Source organism: Coenobita brevimanus, chromosome 59 (genome assembly GCF_032717465.1).
Source record: "Coenobita brevimanus isolate Jiangsu-jjx chromosome 59, ASM3271746v2, whole genome shotgun sequence".
Classification (NCBI taxonomy): domain Eukaryota; kingdom Metazoa; phylum Arthropoda; class Malacostraca; order Decapoda; family Coenobitidae; genus Coenobita; species Coenobita brevimanus.
The window spans coordinates 25,639,188-25,655,953 of NC_137012.1; the positions used below are offsets into that span (position 1 = coordinate 25,639,188).

Sequence of the window (16,766 nt, forward strand, 5' to 3'; positions counted from 1 at the left end):
GGCGGACATACTACTCTTCATTTGACTCTATAATAAAAGCTGGGACCTGATTGGATAGCTTTAGAGAGAATGGGAAACAATGGTCCAATCATAAGTCTCGATGTGTGATGTCTGCAGCCAAAACAAACTTCCCATTCTCACACGATTGAGAGATTTGAAGGCTACCACAATCGTGGCATGACAGAGTCTGCCACATACACCATGATCGTGCCTGACAGAGTATAAGGTTAGGTGGTGACTGTTTTTCTGACCCTTTTGCGACGGTCTCAAGTGGGCCATATATGCACAGGCGAGCCCGTTTGGTGGCCTAATGAGGCCGGCCTCAATGATCAATGCTATGCCCACACACGATTCTGCCTGCCTCACGTCTCGAGCTTAGTTGCAAGTGAAATGCCATGGCATGAGGGTGGCCATGGACACTCCGATGCCCACAGATGACCTACAGCTGTATGATATTGGGGCTGTTGCTGCGGCTTATATTGCAAATAATAGAAAGAGGAGGAAAAAATGGACCAAATGGGCAAAAGATTGGTTGATGACAGGGAGTAAACTGTCCCATCAGATGTCTTCACTTCCGCACAACTGACACAAGACTGACGCCTGATGACCTGCGGTACTCCACACACGCTCAGTTTGCCTGCACCTGACCGGAGCCTGACCACGAAAATCTGTCCGTGACAGATCCCAGGATGATCGTTTAGGCCACCTGTGCAGGCACCTGTTCCCTACCCACACATGCCTAGGTTTGCCTGAACAGGCCTGCCTCTTCAGGCCGGCGGACGGGCCTGATTGTGCGTGTATGCCCTGCTTTAGGCGGGTTGTGGTCTGGTATTGTATCATGCTGGAGGACAAGTAAGGTGGGGGAGGGGGGGAGGCCAGATAGGCCTTACAAACCGGACTCATGGCCATTCTCGCAGCGAGCGGTGCAAGAGTAAACAATGGAAAGAAGCAATGCGCGCACTTGCCGCCAGGGAAGGGTTATAACTGGCTTCTCATTGCTTGTCATGCTTGCCTGTGCATGGCTGATGGCTGTGGTTTGTGGCACAGACACGCACCATTGAAATCTCAACAGAAATGATTCACTTTGGCACTAAAAGTCCATGCTTTAGGCATATAACCTTGGTTTCTGCTACTTTCGGTTCAGAGCGGGAACCATGCCGTGGCTTACAAATACTCATTTTATGTGACTCAACTGTACCCTTTTTTAAGTATGATGCCACAAGATTCACACTGGTCTCTTACTGCTCAGCAAGGAGGGGACCTGAGTCTTCGGCCTGTCCTGCTCGACTGACCCATTTGTCTGTCTGTCCTACCCTTGAAAGCACGCATTGCGCTACCAATATACCTGGTCTGGCAACCTGGTTAAGTGAAACAATAGATGACAGCAAACATAGTTTGGATAGAACAGGGACTTTAACGTGAAAGAGCCAATTTTGAATGAATTAGTATAATCTTAAAGTCAATTTGAGGATAAAATTAACATTTTGACATTTTATCCACAAACTGACTAAAATTTAATCTATCTATCTATATATTGTCAGATGCCATAATCCCGTAAGGGGTGGCCATTTGACAAAATAATTCATTCCAAACTGGCTCTTTCTTTCAAGTTAAAGACCTTATTCCGACCAACCTATGTTTGTCTGTTGTCTATTGTTTCACTTGCACAGGTTGCCACGCCGGTTATATTGGTAGCACAATCCATGCGTTCAAGGCTAAGACAGACGGACATATGGGTCAGTCAAGCAGGACAGGCCGGATCTCAGGTCCCCTCCCCACTAAGCGGTAAGATGCCATTGTGAATCTTGTTATATCATACTTAAAAAAGAGTATTTTAAAATATTATCTTGTTCATCAAACAGTAACTTAAGATTGCTTGAATCAATATATATTATGACCCATAACCATTTTCTACAAAATTTAATGCTGCACGTTAAATAAAACACGAATAAAATGCAAAAGACATCATCACAGTGGAGTGGTTATTACTCTACGAGCTCACCATTACACACTCACTGAAAAAACTGCAACTATGTTAACACCTTCCCTAGCAATGGATAAATTTCCAAGGGTTTATGGTAATTACAGGCAGGCAAGTTCCTTATGGAGAGAGAAACCCTTATGTTACCATGTAAAAGGTTAACCTCTTGAACCTGATGATCTCTCTTTTTTATTCTAATTAATGCTAGATTATTTTCTTCAGCTTAGGTCAGTCCTCTCAGGCTAAAGAGATTGGGAACAAAGAGATTGGGAGGTTACAGAAGACCCTCAGCTTATGGGGAAAAAAGGAATCTGGTTGGCACCTTCACCAGTGTCACTCTATTAACCTGCCCTTCCTTTCCCCAAATAGGCTTTGAAAATACAGTGACAAAGAATCATAAAGAAGCCTTAAAACACTCTGATAAACACACGTATAAACATACGTATTGTACTTAAATGTGATGGTAGACAAACTTGGTGTGAAGGAAGGACAAGGATATGGTGCACAGTGGGTCTCTGACCAATCACATGCTGCTCACTATGGGAAGAAGGCATGTGCAATGGCCAGAAATATCACATTTTGACATGTCTGGGCTCACACTGTACATTATGCACAGTCTACGCACATTATGAAAGCATTCTGAACCTCACCAACAGCTATGTGCATTATATACAAATAGTATTATGGAAACATACATTTTGGGTGTGTTAACAGTAATGACTGCTTAATAGTTCTACCTTCATCAGCTTCCATCCGGTAATTCAACATAACAAAAAATGAATTCTCACCAGATTCCATCCTCCTGTTCCTCACCTGTTGCTTGAGCATAGAAATGGTTCCCTCTTCTTGTTCCATGGCATCAGGGTCAATGCTCAGGCTGAGTGAAGGTCGAGTTTGTCTCAGTAGTGCCATATATGCGTGGAATATGTCGACCTTCACATTTTCTTCCCGTTCTGTGCAAAGATCATGCGAGGTAAGAAGTGTGAACGTGTAACAAAGTTTCTCTCAGTTCTTGCTTTCACTGGCTATCTTGTATTATTTTCCAATACAACTCAGTTTAGTAGTACATTTTTCAGCAGCTACCTGGTCTATTCACACTCCATAAAATGAGCAAGCAAGAAGGGTCAGTAGCTAATGTCTCATTAAAAAGAGCACAATATTCATTACAAGCAACTTTCTCATTCATTTTCATCATCATCATTTCCCACTATATAAAAAAAAAAAAAAAAAGGGGGGGGGGAGGCTAAGAGGATCTACTGTAGAAGTCAGAGAAACACAGAAAGGGGAAACTTACCAACAGACTGGTCAGTACAGCCATCACACAAAGCTTCAAAATCCAGGCATAATAAGACTATCTTCTATATTTTAGGGAGCAACTTTTTAAGTGTGGGGAAGAACATTTGGTCAAGTGTAGGAAGATATGAAAGGGAGGGGAGAGGGGTGCTTTGGCCAGGAGGCTTTTATTGAAATGCCAGTTTTCTGAGTGAAGAAGCTCGGTCTATGATTGTTTTTTTAGCTAAAATGGAAGCTAAGATTATAATGGCCCATCAGATTAGAAGAGTTAAAATTGTAATACATGACAGAATGATCATTGTTTTCTCTAGGAATTTCTAGCCCTCGTGATTGGAAGTCACATATACTGGATCTACAAAAAAAAAAAAAAAAAAAAAAAAAAAAAAAATCTAAAAAGAGGTTGAATCTCCACAATAAGAGCCTAAATCTTAGGCATTTATTGGCTTTTCATTAATGTGGGTGTGGAATAGTACCACAGTGCCACATAAATGCCAAACTGTCAACAAACTAATAATATAAATCACTTTAAAATTAAAAATACAAAAAAATATAACCAATACATAAAACTTAAATGATCCTTTTCCTCTTATCCACACCCAAATCTATCATAAAGATAAGGAGTAACAGAAAAAGCAGAAGAAACTATTGTACTTAGTAAGATGGATTAGGATAATGATCCATCCATCCATCATCCAATCCTACATTGCCCCATGAGAAGCGTAGGAGCCTGGGGCATGTTGGTCCTGAAGTTTAAGATGAGAGTGACCAGCCTCACTCATCCCTGAGTGGCACTGCATAAGCAATAAACCCCAACCACCCCTTGCGTATAAACCTTCACCGGCTCAATCCGACTGGAGCGCCGCAATTGCCCACTAAACCACCAGGTGCCAGGATTTAGTTATATGATTACCATCAAGCACAGTAAATGGTTTTCTGGTGTACAGGAAACCACTTGACTTGTCACTCAGTGTAGAATTGCCCATAGGCAGAAGAAAAGGAAAGAATGAAGGAAAGAAAGACAAAAGAGGGAGTGTAAAGTTTACTATACATATATTTTGTGCCAGAGAAGGATGCATTCATGTGCTGGTGCAAATATAACCAGTCTGCTTGACTTCCCAGTTATAGAAACATGCCTCAACTCCCTCTCTATCCCCCTGAAAGGAGGATGGAGGCCTGCAGGAGGGCAACTTCAACTTGCAGTCCATGGGGTTCAAGTAAGATAAGCCTGAGGTTATTACAACAACAACTCCTACTACTACTACAACTACTACTATAGAGTTAACATTACCACTGAAATTGTATTCTTTTTTTTTTCCATCACAAAGACTGGGGGAGTATCTTTATATTATATATACATAAATATGAGTCATGATTTAAGACCACACGAAAGAACGATCATACAATAACACAGGCATTTAATTTCTCCTATAATTACTTAACAGGACGATAACACCACTCAAATGCGCGAGAAACTGGGAAATGGGTGCATACTGGTATTGGCATTCCAGATACAACTCGTGTGTTATGCTTTTGTCGGTCACTGATCGGCTTCCTTGACCCAACCCGACCCACATGACCCCCATACCGCCTGCAACAGCCTGCTGCCTACCTCAGTGTTGTGTGAACGGTCACTGTGATGAGAAGTTTACTTACTTATTTCCTTGCTCCTCATTTCCTCACAGAACTCTGAGCATGTGGTTCCAAACTTACTTTTGTTATGCCTATGCATCCTGAAAGTGCTATGACCACAAGAAAAGCATTTATTCTAAATGAAAACGTAAAATTGTTAGATGAAGTTGCGTGTGGTGTTGGAGTGTAAATGCAAACGATCAGACAGATAAAATGGGTCGGGATGTTTACAATGTGGATAGTTTTCTTTGTTGAAAAAAAGTTGATGATAAAGGAGCAGTACAATTCATGTATTCACCTTTAGTGCAACGAGTGTGGGGGGGGGGGAAGGCTTTCTGCTTCATCTTTGTTATGAACTGACGGTCTTTGGTCAAGAAAATTTGGATCTTTCAGTTCGTGAAGACACTACATGCTGACATAAACAGTTAGGTAAGATAGTTATGTGAGTTCAGTTCTTGTGAATTATACTGTCATACAAATTATAGTGCTTGGCTGACTTGTTTATTTTTCACGATTACTGCATTCGTGTACATCTATGAAGTGAGAAATATGCAATCACTCCATGCTGACGAATTCTTCATAGCTTTTTTTGTTTCCTTTATTGTTGATAACTTATGGCTTTCAAAAAGTTTTACACTGCATTTTTTTTTTAATAAGCACCAGAAGCGATTTGTGACGAAAAATGTGTGATGCTGGGCGGCCATTATTCACATGTTGTTTAGGTGAAGTTTTTGCTTGATTTGTAATGAGGACTTTCAAAAGACTATGTAGCAATCCTTGGTGATTAAAATTTTTACAGGGAGTATTAGGGGGCAAAACTAATCGGTTAAGTTAGGTTAGAATGCAGTATGCAATGATGGGTCCAGTCGGTGAGGTCATATGTAAACACACTGTCTTCAGTGTCTTAAGGCAGAATTATTTGTAATAATCTATCTTTAAGTATATTTTTAATGAAAAATATGAGGTTCCTAGAACCTAACCCCTTATTTTACATGTAAATATATGTCACGTTTTGGCGCACAACTAATTATGCACGAGGTTCTGCATAACCTATCTTGTGTTCTATGAAGATTCTACTGTACATATGTATATAAGTATGTATATACAGTATATATATATACTGTATATACATATATACATATATATTATATATATATATATATATATATATATATATATATATATATTTATTGTAGCAGCCGTGGCTCAGAGGGTTAGAGCGCTCCACTCTGACCGAAGGGTCGGAGGATCGAATCCACCCAAGGGTCATTGGTAGACATCAGGAAGGGCATCCGGTCATAAAATGCTACATGCTCCAATCCAAAAGTCCTCTACCCAGAGGCAACGCCTTAGCCCTTCAGGGATTCCTGGCGTAAAACCAATTTTTTTTGTTTTTTTTTTATGTATCATTCATCATCATCTAATCCTACACTGCCCCATGAGGAGCATAGGAGCCCAGGGCTAGGCAGTTGGTAACGACATTTAAGATGTGAGTGACCAGCCTTACTCATCTCTGAGTGGCATTACATGAGCAATCAACTCCAACCACCCCTTGGATATAAACCTTCACCGGCTCAATACAACTGGAGCGCAATAATTACCTACTAAACCACCAGGTGCCAAAATTTGGCTATATGGTTACCATCCAGTGTCGTAAATGGTTTCCTGGTGTACAGGAAACCATTTGGCTTGTCACTCAGTGTAGAGTCACCCACAGGCAGAAGGAAAAGGAAAGAATGAAGGAAAGAAAGACAGAAGAGGGAGTGTAAAGTCACCCGTAGGCAGAAGGACAAGGAAAGAATGAAGGAAAGAAAGACAGAGGATGGAAGGAAAGAAAGATGGAAGAGAGGAATATATATATATATATATATATGGTATGGTCATGTGGAGAGAATGGATAACAATAGAGTGCTGAAAAAGGTATATCTGAGCAAATTTGAAGGGGGCAGGAGGCACGGTAGGCCAAGGAGATGGAGGGATATGGTGGGTAAGTGTGAGGAAGAGAGGTCTGGATGTCTGTAAAGCTAAGGGACTGACAAGAGATCGAGCTGGCTGGATGAATATTGTGAGAAGCGCATGATCAGGGATTTGGCACCCCTTTTAACGTGACAGCGTCTGGATTGACTCCATTGGATATTTTATGTGAAGCTACAGAATGTGGTGAATGTTTTTGGCATATCAGATAAAGCCAGGATTCCGGGGGTTTGAATGGTGAGCGAATGGAAGTGTGGCCCATTGGACTGGGCAAATTTGGGCTGTCTGGACACTGCTACACCTCATCCTGCCCTACGGTGGGAATGGAGGTTTGGATGATGATGATGATGATAAAAGACTAGAAATAACTGCCAACAAAATATCAAGAAAAATGGGAGAGAGTGCCTTGACTAATCACACAATATGAAGAAATATCTGACTCCATCACACAGATTACACTATGTATGTCAGTTTTGTTGAAGAATAATTCATCAATTTCTCTTATTCTGCACCTAACTCATGCTTTATGATACAGGCCGTCCTTATTATAATGATGAGATGTGTTTGGGAAACCCCATCGTTGAGCCGGAGTATCATTAAACAAGACGTTATAACAGAAAGTATTGAGATGTGTTTGGGAGACTTGGAATCCTCCAACCACGTCCAAAACCCACCCAAATGAGTCCAAAAACAAGTTTCTAGCTTAAACCTCCAAATAATTTTAAAACAAGCTAAACTAAGCCTACAAGCAGGCTTTAACTCTTGTAAGTCCAATGATAAAATGTGAAAATAATAAAAAATAAGCCTGGAAAAAATCAAAGTTAGTCAACTGTACTTAAAAATGACAGCTTTCACTCCATCTATGATTAAGACACATTAGCTAATCGAAGTCTAAAAAAAGTTTATAAATGAACCTAAACACAAGACTATCCATCATCTGTTAGCAAGGTAGACTGTAATAATACTGTCAGAAAAAAAACTTGGACAGTTATATATCCATCCTGGATGACTACCAATGCTGGCTGAGTGACATGTGAACTCACTGTTAGATGAAAACTTGACTATTATGTATCCATCCTGGATGACTCCCAAAGCTGGCTGAGTGACATGTGAATTCAAGTTGTGACTCTAAACAACTTTAATTAATAACTTTTCCTTCTACAATCAATACTTTCTGATATCTGAGTTTTCGACATGGGCAGACACACGCAGATACATTTTGTACAAAAATAATGACTATTTACTTTGTTCACCTGGCTCAAAATTTAAGTCTGAAACATTATCAAAATTGGTTTGAAAAAGCACATCAGATAACTAGGGACTGGCCATCGATAGGTGGGGAAGAGTGTTAACTTTTTTGCACTGCTAAGGTGGGGTATGACTGTACTGGAAAACTGATACTGGAGAGAGAGAGAGAGAAGGGGGGGAGGGGGGATATGATAAGGGTAACCAAACATGCAAGTTAGTGTGCTTACCTTTGAACCTGTTTATAAGTTGTGGAGAAACTGTTTTATAAAATTCTATCAACATTTCATGTCTGGTGGAGATGACAGCTTCAAGACACTTTGCTGAAGAGCGGCGTACCTGGATAATAAGATCATTACAGTTAAACAGATACTGGTAACTATATTATTATATATATACATACTGTACATACAGTACCTATTACTATTTAAGCAGTCAAACCAACACAACGAACTCTTCAACACAATCATCAGCATATTAATGACCCTCTTCCACCAAGAAAATGCCAATACAAATTGCTGGTATCCACTTATGAATGAATGGGGTATGCTAATGAAGAACCTATCATTAGGTAATCAGGCTATACACAAGCACATTAAAAAAGGGTGCAATTGGAGAAACATTTCGGTGATCATAAAAATCCATCCTCAATGCAAGTTTCCCTCTGATAAATCCACAATTCCCATCAACAAAAGTGCACCAGAAACCTTTAAAAATAAATACAGTAAAAGTCCTATTATTCGGCAGCTGATAATTCAGTAGATCCGATATTTCAGCAGTTTTGAGAAATAATCTCATTTACGAAAATCTTCTATTGTTCGGCAGATGTCCGGAATCATCTCGGCAGTCCAGGAAGTGTTACCTGTGACTTGTAGGCCTACTGTTTCATTACACTTGTATATGTTCACTAGTTTCTATATTCTTCATATTCAGGTACAGTACTGTACTGTTTACAATACTGCACGGTATCATACAGTACAGTAACCCCACCCCCACCCTAAATTAGCGAGGGTTACGTTCCAAGCCCCCTTGCTCATTCTTGATGCCTTCCTGAAAATGACATTTACCGGTAATTGTGTACCCCATGAACCACTGATACTGTAATGCATTACCCATAAATAAATGTTGCTTGTTGAATCTGTTTCCCCGTTGCTTTTAGCTGTAGTGCTGTGACAGCTCTTTTACTTTGATTCTTCAGCATAATGGCGGAAGGGACTGTCCTAAGTGTTTAACCTAACCGAGTTTAACTGTACCTAATAATTTAACCAAACGTAACCTAAAGTCGGAGAAATACATAAAATAAACTGGAGAAATATGAACTGGTAAGGTATTTCTGATGAAAGTTAAACGTACATTTAGCACTCATTCTTTTGTTCGTTTTTGTCTTTATATGTGAAAGGGAGAGTACTGATGCGAACAGTAATGTATTCCATTAACCCCTTAAAAACCTCCGGCACTGAACAACCCTTTACAGTACCAGCGTCAGTGATGTCGAGTCAGTGTGAGCTTTAAGAAAACTGATAATAATTATTGGAAGGGAATGAAGGTCACTGGTATGTTTACACGACTCTAGAATACGATTCCAAGCAGTCAGGTGGTCGCTTAGTCTCAGATGTTTTCGCCAATTTGATAAATGCACCGTAACTTTATCAATTCTTCCGTGAATCATAGCAAATCATAGTATGGTAGGAAGGTAAATAACACATTGCTAGGTGCGCCAGACGATTATCTTCACATCTTTAAGAAAAATAGGTTGATTTACGAAGAATGGAAGAAACTTACTCTATGTACTCAAAGATGGATTAAATTTCTTCCATTTAATTTTCTTAGAGATGTGAAGAGAATCGTCTGCCGCACCTAGCAATGTGTTTTTTAGCTTCCTAAACCCATGCTATGATTTGCTATGATTCACAGAAGAATTGATAGTTACGGTGCATTTACCAAATGGACGAAAACATCTGAGATTAAGCGACCGCCTGACTGCTTGGAATCGTATCCTAGAGCCGTGTAAACATACCAGTGACCTTCAATCCCTTTCTATAATTGTTCATGTTTTTTTATAGCTCACATTAATGAGACGTCACTGACACCGGTACTGTAAAGGGTTGTTCAATGCCAGGGGTTATTAAGGGGTTAATGGAATACATTATTGTTTGTATTAATACTCTCCCTTTCACCTATAAAGACAAAAATGAACAAAAGAATGAGCGCTAAATGTACATTTAACTTTCATCCAAGAGACCTTATCAATTCATATTCCTCCAGTTTATTTTATGTATTTTTCCAACTACAGTATTTTATTTTGTATTTGGAAAGAGTATTGTATATAATACTCACTCCAAACACATTTGTAACAATGTAAGTAGAGATGACGGTGTTTACAAATACAAATGATGTACTGAGCGAGTAGGTAATACAGTTTTCCGTTATCATTTCGGCCATCCAGGAAGTGTTATCTGTGACTTATAGGCCTGTTGTGTCATTACACATGTATATGTTCACTAATTTATATATATTTCAGTTCCAGGTACAGTACAGTATTGATTACAGTATTGTACAGTACAGTATACAGTACTCTCTCCAGACACAATTGTAATACCATAAGTGGTGATGCCAGTGTTCACCAATACATTTACAGTGCTGAGTGGGTAGGTTTTTTTATTATTCGGCAAATCCAATTTCTCAGCATTATCCTGGTCTGTTAGGTGCCGAATAACAGGACTTTTACTGTACATAGGCTATACATACATCATGGTATTTCTTCTTAAGTATACATGACCGAGACTCAACTATGAGTGCTGCAGTCCAGTCCAGAACAATTAAGGTAAAAGACTGATATTAGCATCTCATTTTATCATTCTTTTTCCTGGCTCTCTGGATCTTATCTCATCCCACCTTGGGGTGGGATAAGTAGTGTGGATGATGAAGACTCATTACTTTTAAGAAGTCCCAGAAGCTGCTGCCTCTCCTGACAATGAGAGGGCTCTCCCTCCATGCTAAGGGATCTTTGTATGCAGCATATTAGCAGTGTAATGTTATGTGGTAGTGAAATCAGGTCAGTAAAGGAAGAGGATATTTGCAGGCTCAAACATACAGAAATGACAATAATTAGGTGGATGTGCAGTGCGTCCCTGAGTGTGAAGCCTGGGAGGGCTAGGGTTACGATCGAAGAGTTGAGGGGCAGCATGGGACTGGAGTGTATTGGCGTTGTGATGAGGAGAGGTAGACTGAGATGGTTTGGGCATGTAGAGAGGATGGGGAATGATAATTGGGTGCAGAAAGTGAGAATTGTTAATACTGGCTGTAGGGTTGCCAGAGGCAGACCGGAAAAGACCTGGGATGAGGTCATTAAATGTGATCTCAGGGATGAGGGACTGAATAAGGTAGCTGCTAGATATTGAGTAGCATGGAGAGCCGCCATTAGGTGACCACGGCCGACGCATGCAAGCATGTTGGAGCCTTCAAAAACAAAATAAAACAAACAGGCATCATTCTTGGATAAAATAAAAAATGCAATATTGGGGGAAAAAAAATGGCACCTGGTGGTTTAGGGGGTACTTAAAGTGCTCCAATCGGATTGAGCCTGTGCAGGTTTATATCCTAGGGTGGTTGGGGTTTATTGCTCACATAATGCCACTCAGGGATGAGTGAGGCTGGTCACTCTCACCTTAAATTTTAGGACCAACTTGCCTAGCTCCAGGCTCCTACACTCCTCAAGGGGTAACACAGGATTAGATGATGAATGAATGATGAATGAACATGGGAAAATTTAACTTAACCAGAGGTGTAAAAGAAAAAAAAAAATGCAGACCGAGGTTAACATGATGAAGCACATTTACTTGGAGTACCTGGGGTAGAGAATTTCAGTGAAGTAAACAATAAGTGAATGGGTCATTTCACTAGGTAAAAGATCAACAGTCATTTTTGTTTGAGGGTTTTATACAGTATCCTACTGTAGAAGAAGAAGATAAAAAGAAAAAGAAAGAGGAGGAGAAGGAGAAGGAGAAGGAGGAGGAGGAGGAGGGAGAAGGGAGGAGGAGGAGGAGGAGGAGGTAATGTAAGTCCAAGTCTTGCACTTAAATGACATACATAGCTGCAATGTGCTATTTTGCTGAATTCCCTTTACTCCCTGCTATTTAGATGTTCATAGTGTTGTCGTCTTCTCCAATCACTTTTCTCCCACGCAGTGTGCTGTCTGTTACCACAAAATGGTGCCAGAGTCGTAATGTGCAGAAATGCATACAAGGTGCTATCCAAAGTTTTCCGGACTGGGATCGCAATGCCTAAAGGGGTTGTAAGTAGCGTGATGTCCCGCTAGGTGGCAATACTAACATGCATTGTGAGTCACTGTGCTACATGGCACAGAGCTATGGGGACTTGGGGATTAATGACGTTCGTCTGTTTGCTGTCGTGCACATGTTGTCTGGCGATTTTTGATGGATATAAAAAAAAGGAACAATGAATTTGCCACAAAGTTTGTGCAAATCTCGGGAAAAATGCAACAGAGACCCTGGCAACGATTCAACAAGTGTTTGGTGAGCAATCTCTTGGTTGGACAGCCTCACCATGTCCCAAAAAGGCCAGACAGGTGAAAAGCAATGTCCAAAGCATGCTGATTGTTTTCTTTGACATCAAGGGGATTATGCACAAAGCATTTGTCTCAGCTGGCCAAACTGTCAATTCCAACTTCTACTGTGGTGTTTTGCGGCGACTGCTTCAAAATGTTGAAAGGTGGCACCCTGACCTCTGGCAACACAACAAGTGACTGCTTCACCATGACAATGCCCCAGCTCACAGTGTGCTCAACACTTACCAGTTTTAGGCCAAGAACAGCGTGGCTATCATCCCACACCCTCCTTACTTGCCGGATTTGGTCCCCTGTGGATTCTTTCTGTTCCCAAAAATGAAGATCAAGCTGAAAGGGCATCATTTTGATACCACTGAGGACATCCAGGGAGCATTCCAGCAATGGAGGAAGCACTGGGACTGGTGTATCAATGCGCAAGGGATCTACTTCAAGGGCGATGGCGGCCAATAGCAGCTACGGTGAGTTTTCAGTTTTATATAGCATCAGTCTGGAAAATTTTGGATAGCACCTCGTAATGTACTTTAGTGGATGAAAGAGAGAGAGAGGAGTGAAACAAGTGTATCGGGCAAATGTTTACTGCCCTACTCAAGTGATGACAAATGGCAATGGCCTGGTGGACTGGCAACAAAGCAACCCTTTTAAGGTGTAGGGGCCTCATGAGGGGACAACCCCAGCAAGAGGGTTTGTGCAAAACTCCTGCCTAATCAGTACACAACATAGCCACTCTCAATCACAGTTAGACTGTATCTTGGCTGCACTCAGTATGTACAGTAATGAGCTATGTATCTGTGTGTGTTATAGCATAGCATACAGAACATTCTCATAATCTGCAGCTTTGTATTTCACATGGTCTGACTGAATAAAAGTATGAAGTCAATGTGACAGGTTGTTCTTGCTGATGCTGATCAACTGAAGTCTCTCTGGGCAAGAAGACCAATCAACCACACGCAAGCAACCACCCTAGCACGGCCATTCGATGTTCCCTTGCAGTTGACAGCATCTTACCACAGTGAGTCATGAGGAAATGTATGGAAGGTTTGGTTCCTGGGTAGGTGCCGCATTTGTGTCTCCACTCAGTTAACAGGGGCACCATACTAGGCTTCAGTTCATCTTGCAATCTGGTAATATGGTTACCACCCAATGTTCTAAATGGTTTCCTGGGTTACAGGAAACCATTAAACTTGTCACTCAATACAGTCACCAGAAGCAGAAAGAAGAGAAACAAAAATTGACAGGGAAGTAGTGGGAGGTAGGAGGAGAGGAGGGCAGATACAGAATGATAAAGGTGGAAGAAGCAATAGGCAACACTACATCAGGTGAGTAGATGATGGTCACTTTCTACCACTCCATTAGGATGGTACGGTAATTACACTGTAAAGTACATGACAAAGATGGCTAGAAAATTGTCCTTGATCAAGTATATAATACAGCAGTGGCACCAAACTCAATCCTTCCCTAGCGCCACACTTCAATTCAGTTGATCATCTAAGGGCCAAGTCTACCTAATTTTATCAAAATCAGCATACCAGCAGGAATAGCAATGTCCTGACAGCACAAACTTGCCCAATCCAAATAGGCCACACTTTCATTCACTCATCATTCAAGCCCCAGGAATCCTAGCTCTACCGGATACGCCAAAAAACATTCACCACATTCTGCAGCTTCACACAAATGTGTGTATATATATATATATATATATATATATATATATATATACACACACACACACACACACACATATATAGATACATATATAGATAGATAGATAGATAGACAGATAGATATATCATGATGTGGAATGTAAGGAGTGTGAATGATGAGGTGAGAGAGACAGATTGGCCAGGTGCTTGAGGGTGCGAAATTGGATGTATGTGGAGTAACTGAAACAAAATGGAGAGGAGAGAGTGTGAGACAATGGGAGTATGGATGGAGTATATGTGCAGGAGTAGGTGAGAATGAGATGGCAAAAGAAGGAGTGTGTATTGTTGTGAGTAAAAGATGGAAGAACATATGAGACTATGGGTCAGTTGGCTCAAGGATTGTGGGTAAGACTGAAAGTTGGAATACAAATGTGGGCGATTGTGTGCGTGTATGCGCCAACGCAAGATCGTGCAAGGAGAGTGAGAGAAGAGTTCTGGACAAATGTGGAAGTGTGCATGGAAAAGTCTGGAAGGAATGAGAGAGTGTTCTTGACTGGTGATATGAATGGTAAAGTAGGGAATGTGAAGGTGGATGGAATAGTTAGTGAGTGGGGTGTGCCTGCTGAGATAGATGAGAATGGCAGTGTGTTAGTGGACATTTGTGCCGGGAGGGGGTTAGTGATAACCTATACCCTCTTCAGGCACAAAATGATCCACACGTACATATGGCAAGTGATGAGAAGGGTGGATGGTGAACTGAATGAAAGGAAGGCAATGACTGATTATGTGTGTGTGGATGAAAGGATGCGAAGATGTGTAATGCATGCAAGAGCTTATAGAGGTTGGGGGAGTGGACTTTCTGACCACTACTTGGTGGTGGCCAGAATCAAGATCCAAGTAAGAAGGAGAAATAGAAGAAGGGAAGGACGGGAGGAAGGAGTAGTTGCAAGGAGAGTGGAAAGGTTACAAGAGGATGAGAAAAAGGCAGAATATAAGAGAGACGAGGAGGAACAATTGGGTAAATATGAATTGGAGCAGATGGGGGATGTGGAAGGTATGTGAAAGATATTCACAGAAGAAATATGTGCAGCATGTGAAGTGGTATGTGGGGTGAAGAGAAGACGGAAGGGAATGCAAGGAACAGCATGGTGAAATGAAGAGGTGAGACAGGTTGTGGCACAAAAGAAGAAAGCATACAATGAATGGATGAGAAACAGGGGCGTGGAAGAAGTCGAGAGGCGGAAAAGAGAGTTAATTGCAGAAAGGAAAAAAAAGAGGTGAAAAGATTAGTAAGAGAGAGTAAGAAGAGTGTGGATGAGGAATTTGGAAGGAATTTGAGTGTAAAGTGGAGGGACTGTAAGAAAATGTTCTAGAACGACGTGAAGAGAGTAGGACAGGGTGGCAGTGAAGTTAGTAGGGGAGTGAAAGATAAAAATGGTAGATTACTAATGGAGAAGGGAGAAGAAGTGAGCAGATGGAGAGTACACTTTAAGGAATTGTTGAACATAGAGAATGGAAGTAATGTGTGTATAAGTGGCTGGGGAATGGCTGGGAGAAGGAGGAAGGTGAGAAGACAAGAAGAAATCAGTAGGATAGAAGTTGTGGAAGCAATGAAGAAAGTCAAATTGGGGAAAGCCCCAGGAATTGATGGTGTGTGTGGTGAAATGCTGAAGCATGGGGGAAAGATAGTAGTAGAATGGATGTGGAAGATGTGCAGATTGGCCTGGGAGGAAGGTAGAGTCCCAGAGGATTGGAAGTCAGGTATAATTATTCCCTTGTACAAAGGAAAAGGAGAAAAAGAAGTGTGTGGTAATCATAGGGACATTTGTCTTCTTAGTGTAATAGATGGTAGGATACTTACTGACAGAGTTAGGGAAATAACAGAGGAATTAGTTGGAGAAGGACAGGGAGGCCTTAGGAAGGGAAGAGGTTGTGTAGATCAGATATTCATTCTTAGATCTTTAGTGGAAAAGTTTCTTGAGAAGGGAAAGAAGTTGTATGCAGCCTTCATGGATTTGGAGAAAGCATATGACAGGGTGGATACACAAGAATTGTGGAAAGTATTAAGAATATATGGAGTAGATGGGAAGCTGTTGAATGCTGTGAAGAGTATATATGATGGTGCTGAGGCTGCAGTGCATGTGGACAGTGAACTGAGTGAAGTTTTCTCTTTGAAGGTTGGGTTGAAACAGGGATGTGTCATGTCTCCATGGTTGTTCAATCTGTACATAGAAGCAGTAATAAAAGAGATACAAGGGAGGGCAGTGGATGTTGGAGTGGCCCTAGTGAGAGAGGGTAGTGTTTGGAAACTCCCTGTACCGTTGTTTGCAGATGATACTGTGTTGTTGAGTGACGATGAAGGGGAGCTGCAAGGCTCGGTGGATAAGTTTGGGAGAGTGTGTAAGAAACTGAATCT

General features: G+C 41.1%; 1 protein-coding gene across 1 annotated transcript in view; it reads right to left on the minus strand.

Annotated features, from left to right (window-relative positions):
• Cand1 (Cullin-associated and neddylation-dissociated 1) overlaps positions 1-16,766 on the minus strand; it is a 125,469-nt gene that overhangs the window by 80,535 nt on the left and 28,168 nt on the right. Inside the window, exons 7-8 of the mRNA XM_080274709.1 lie at positions 8,353-8,461; positions 2,795-2,934 (exon numbers count right to left, since the gene is read on the minus strand). Of these exons, the coding sequence (XP_080130835.1) occupies positions 2,795-2,934; positions 8,353-8,461 (249 nt within the window). The remainder of the gene's footprint in view (positions 1-2,794; positions 2,935-8,352; positions 8,462-16,766) is intronic.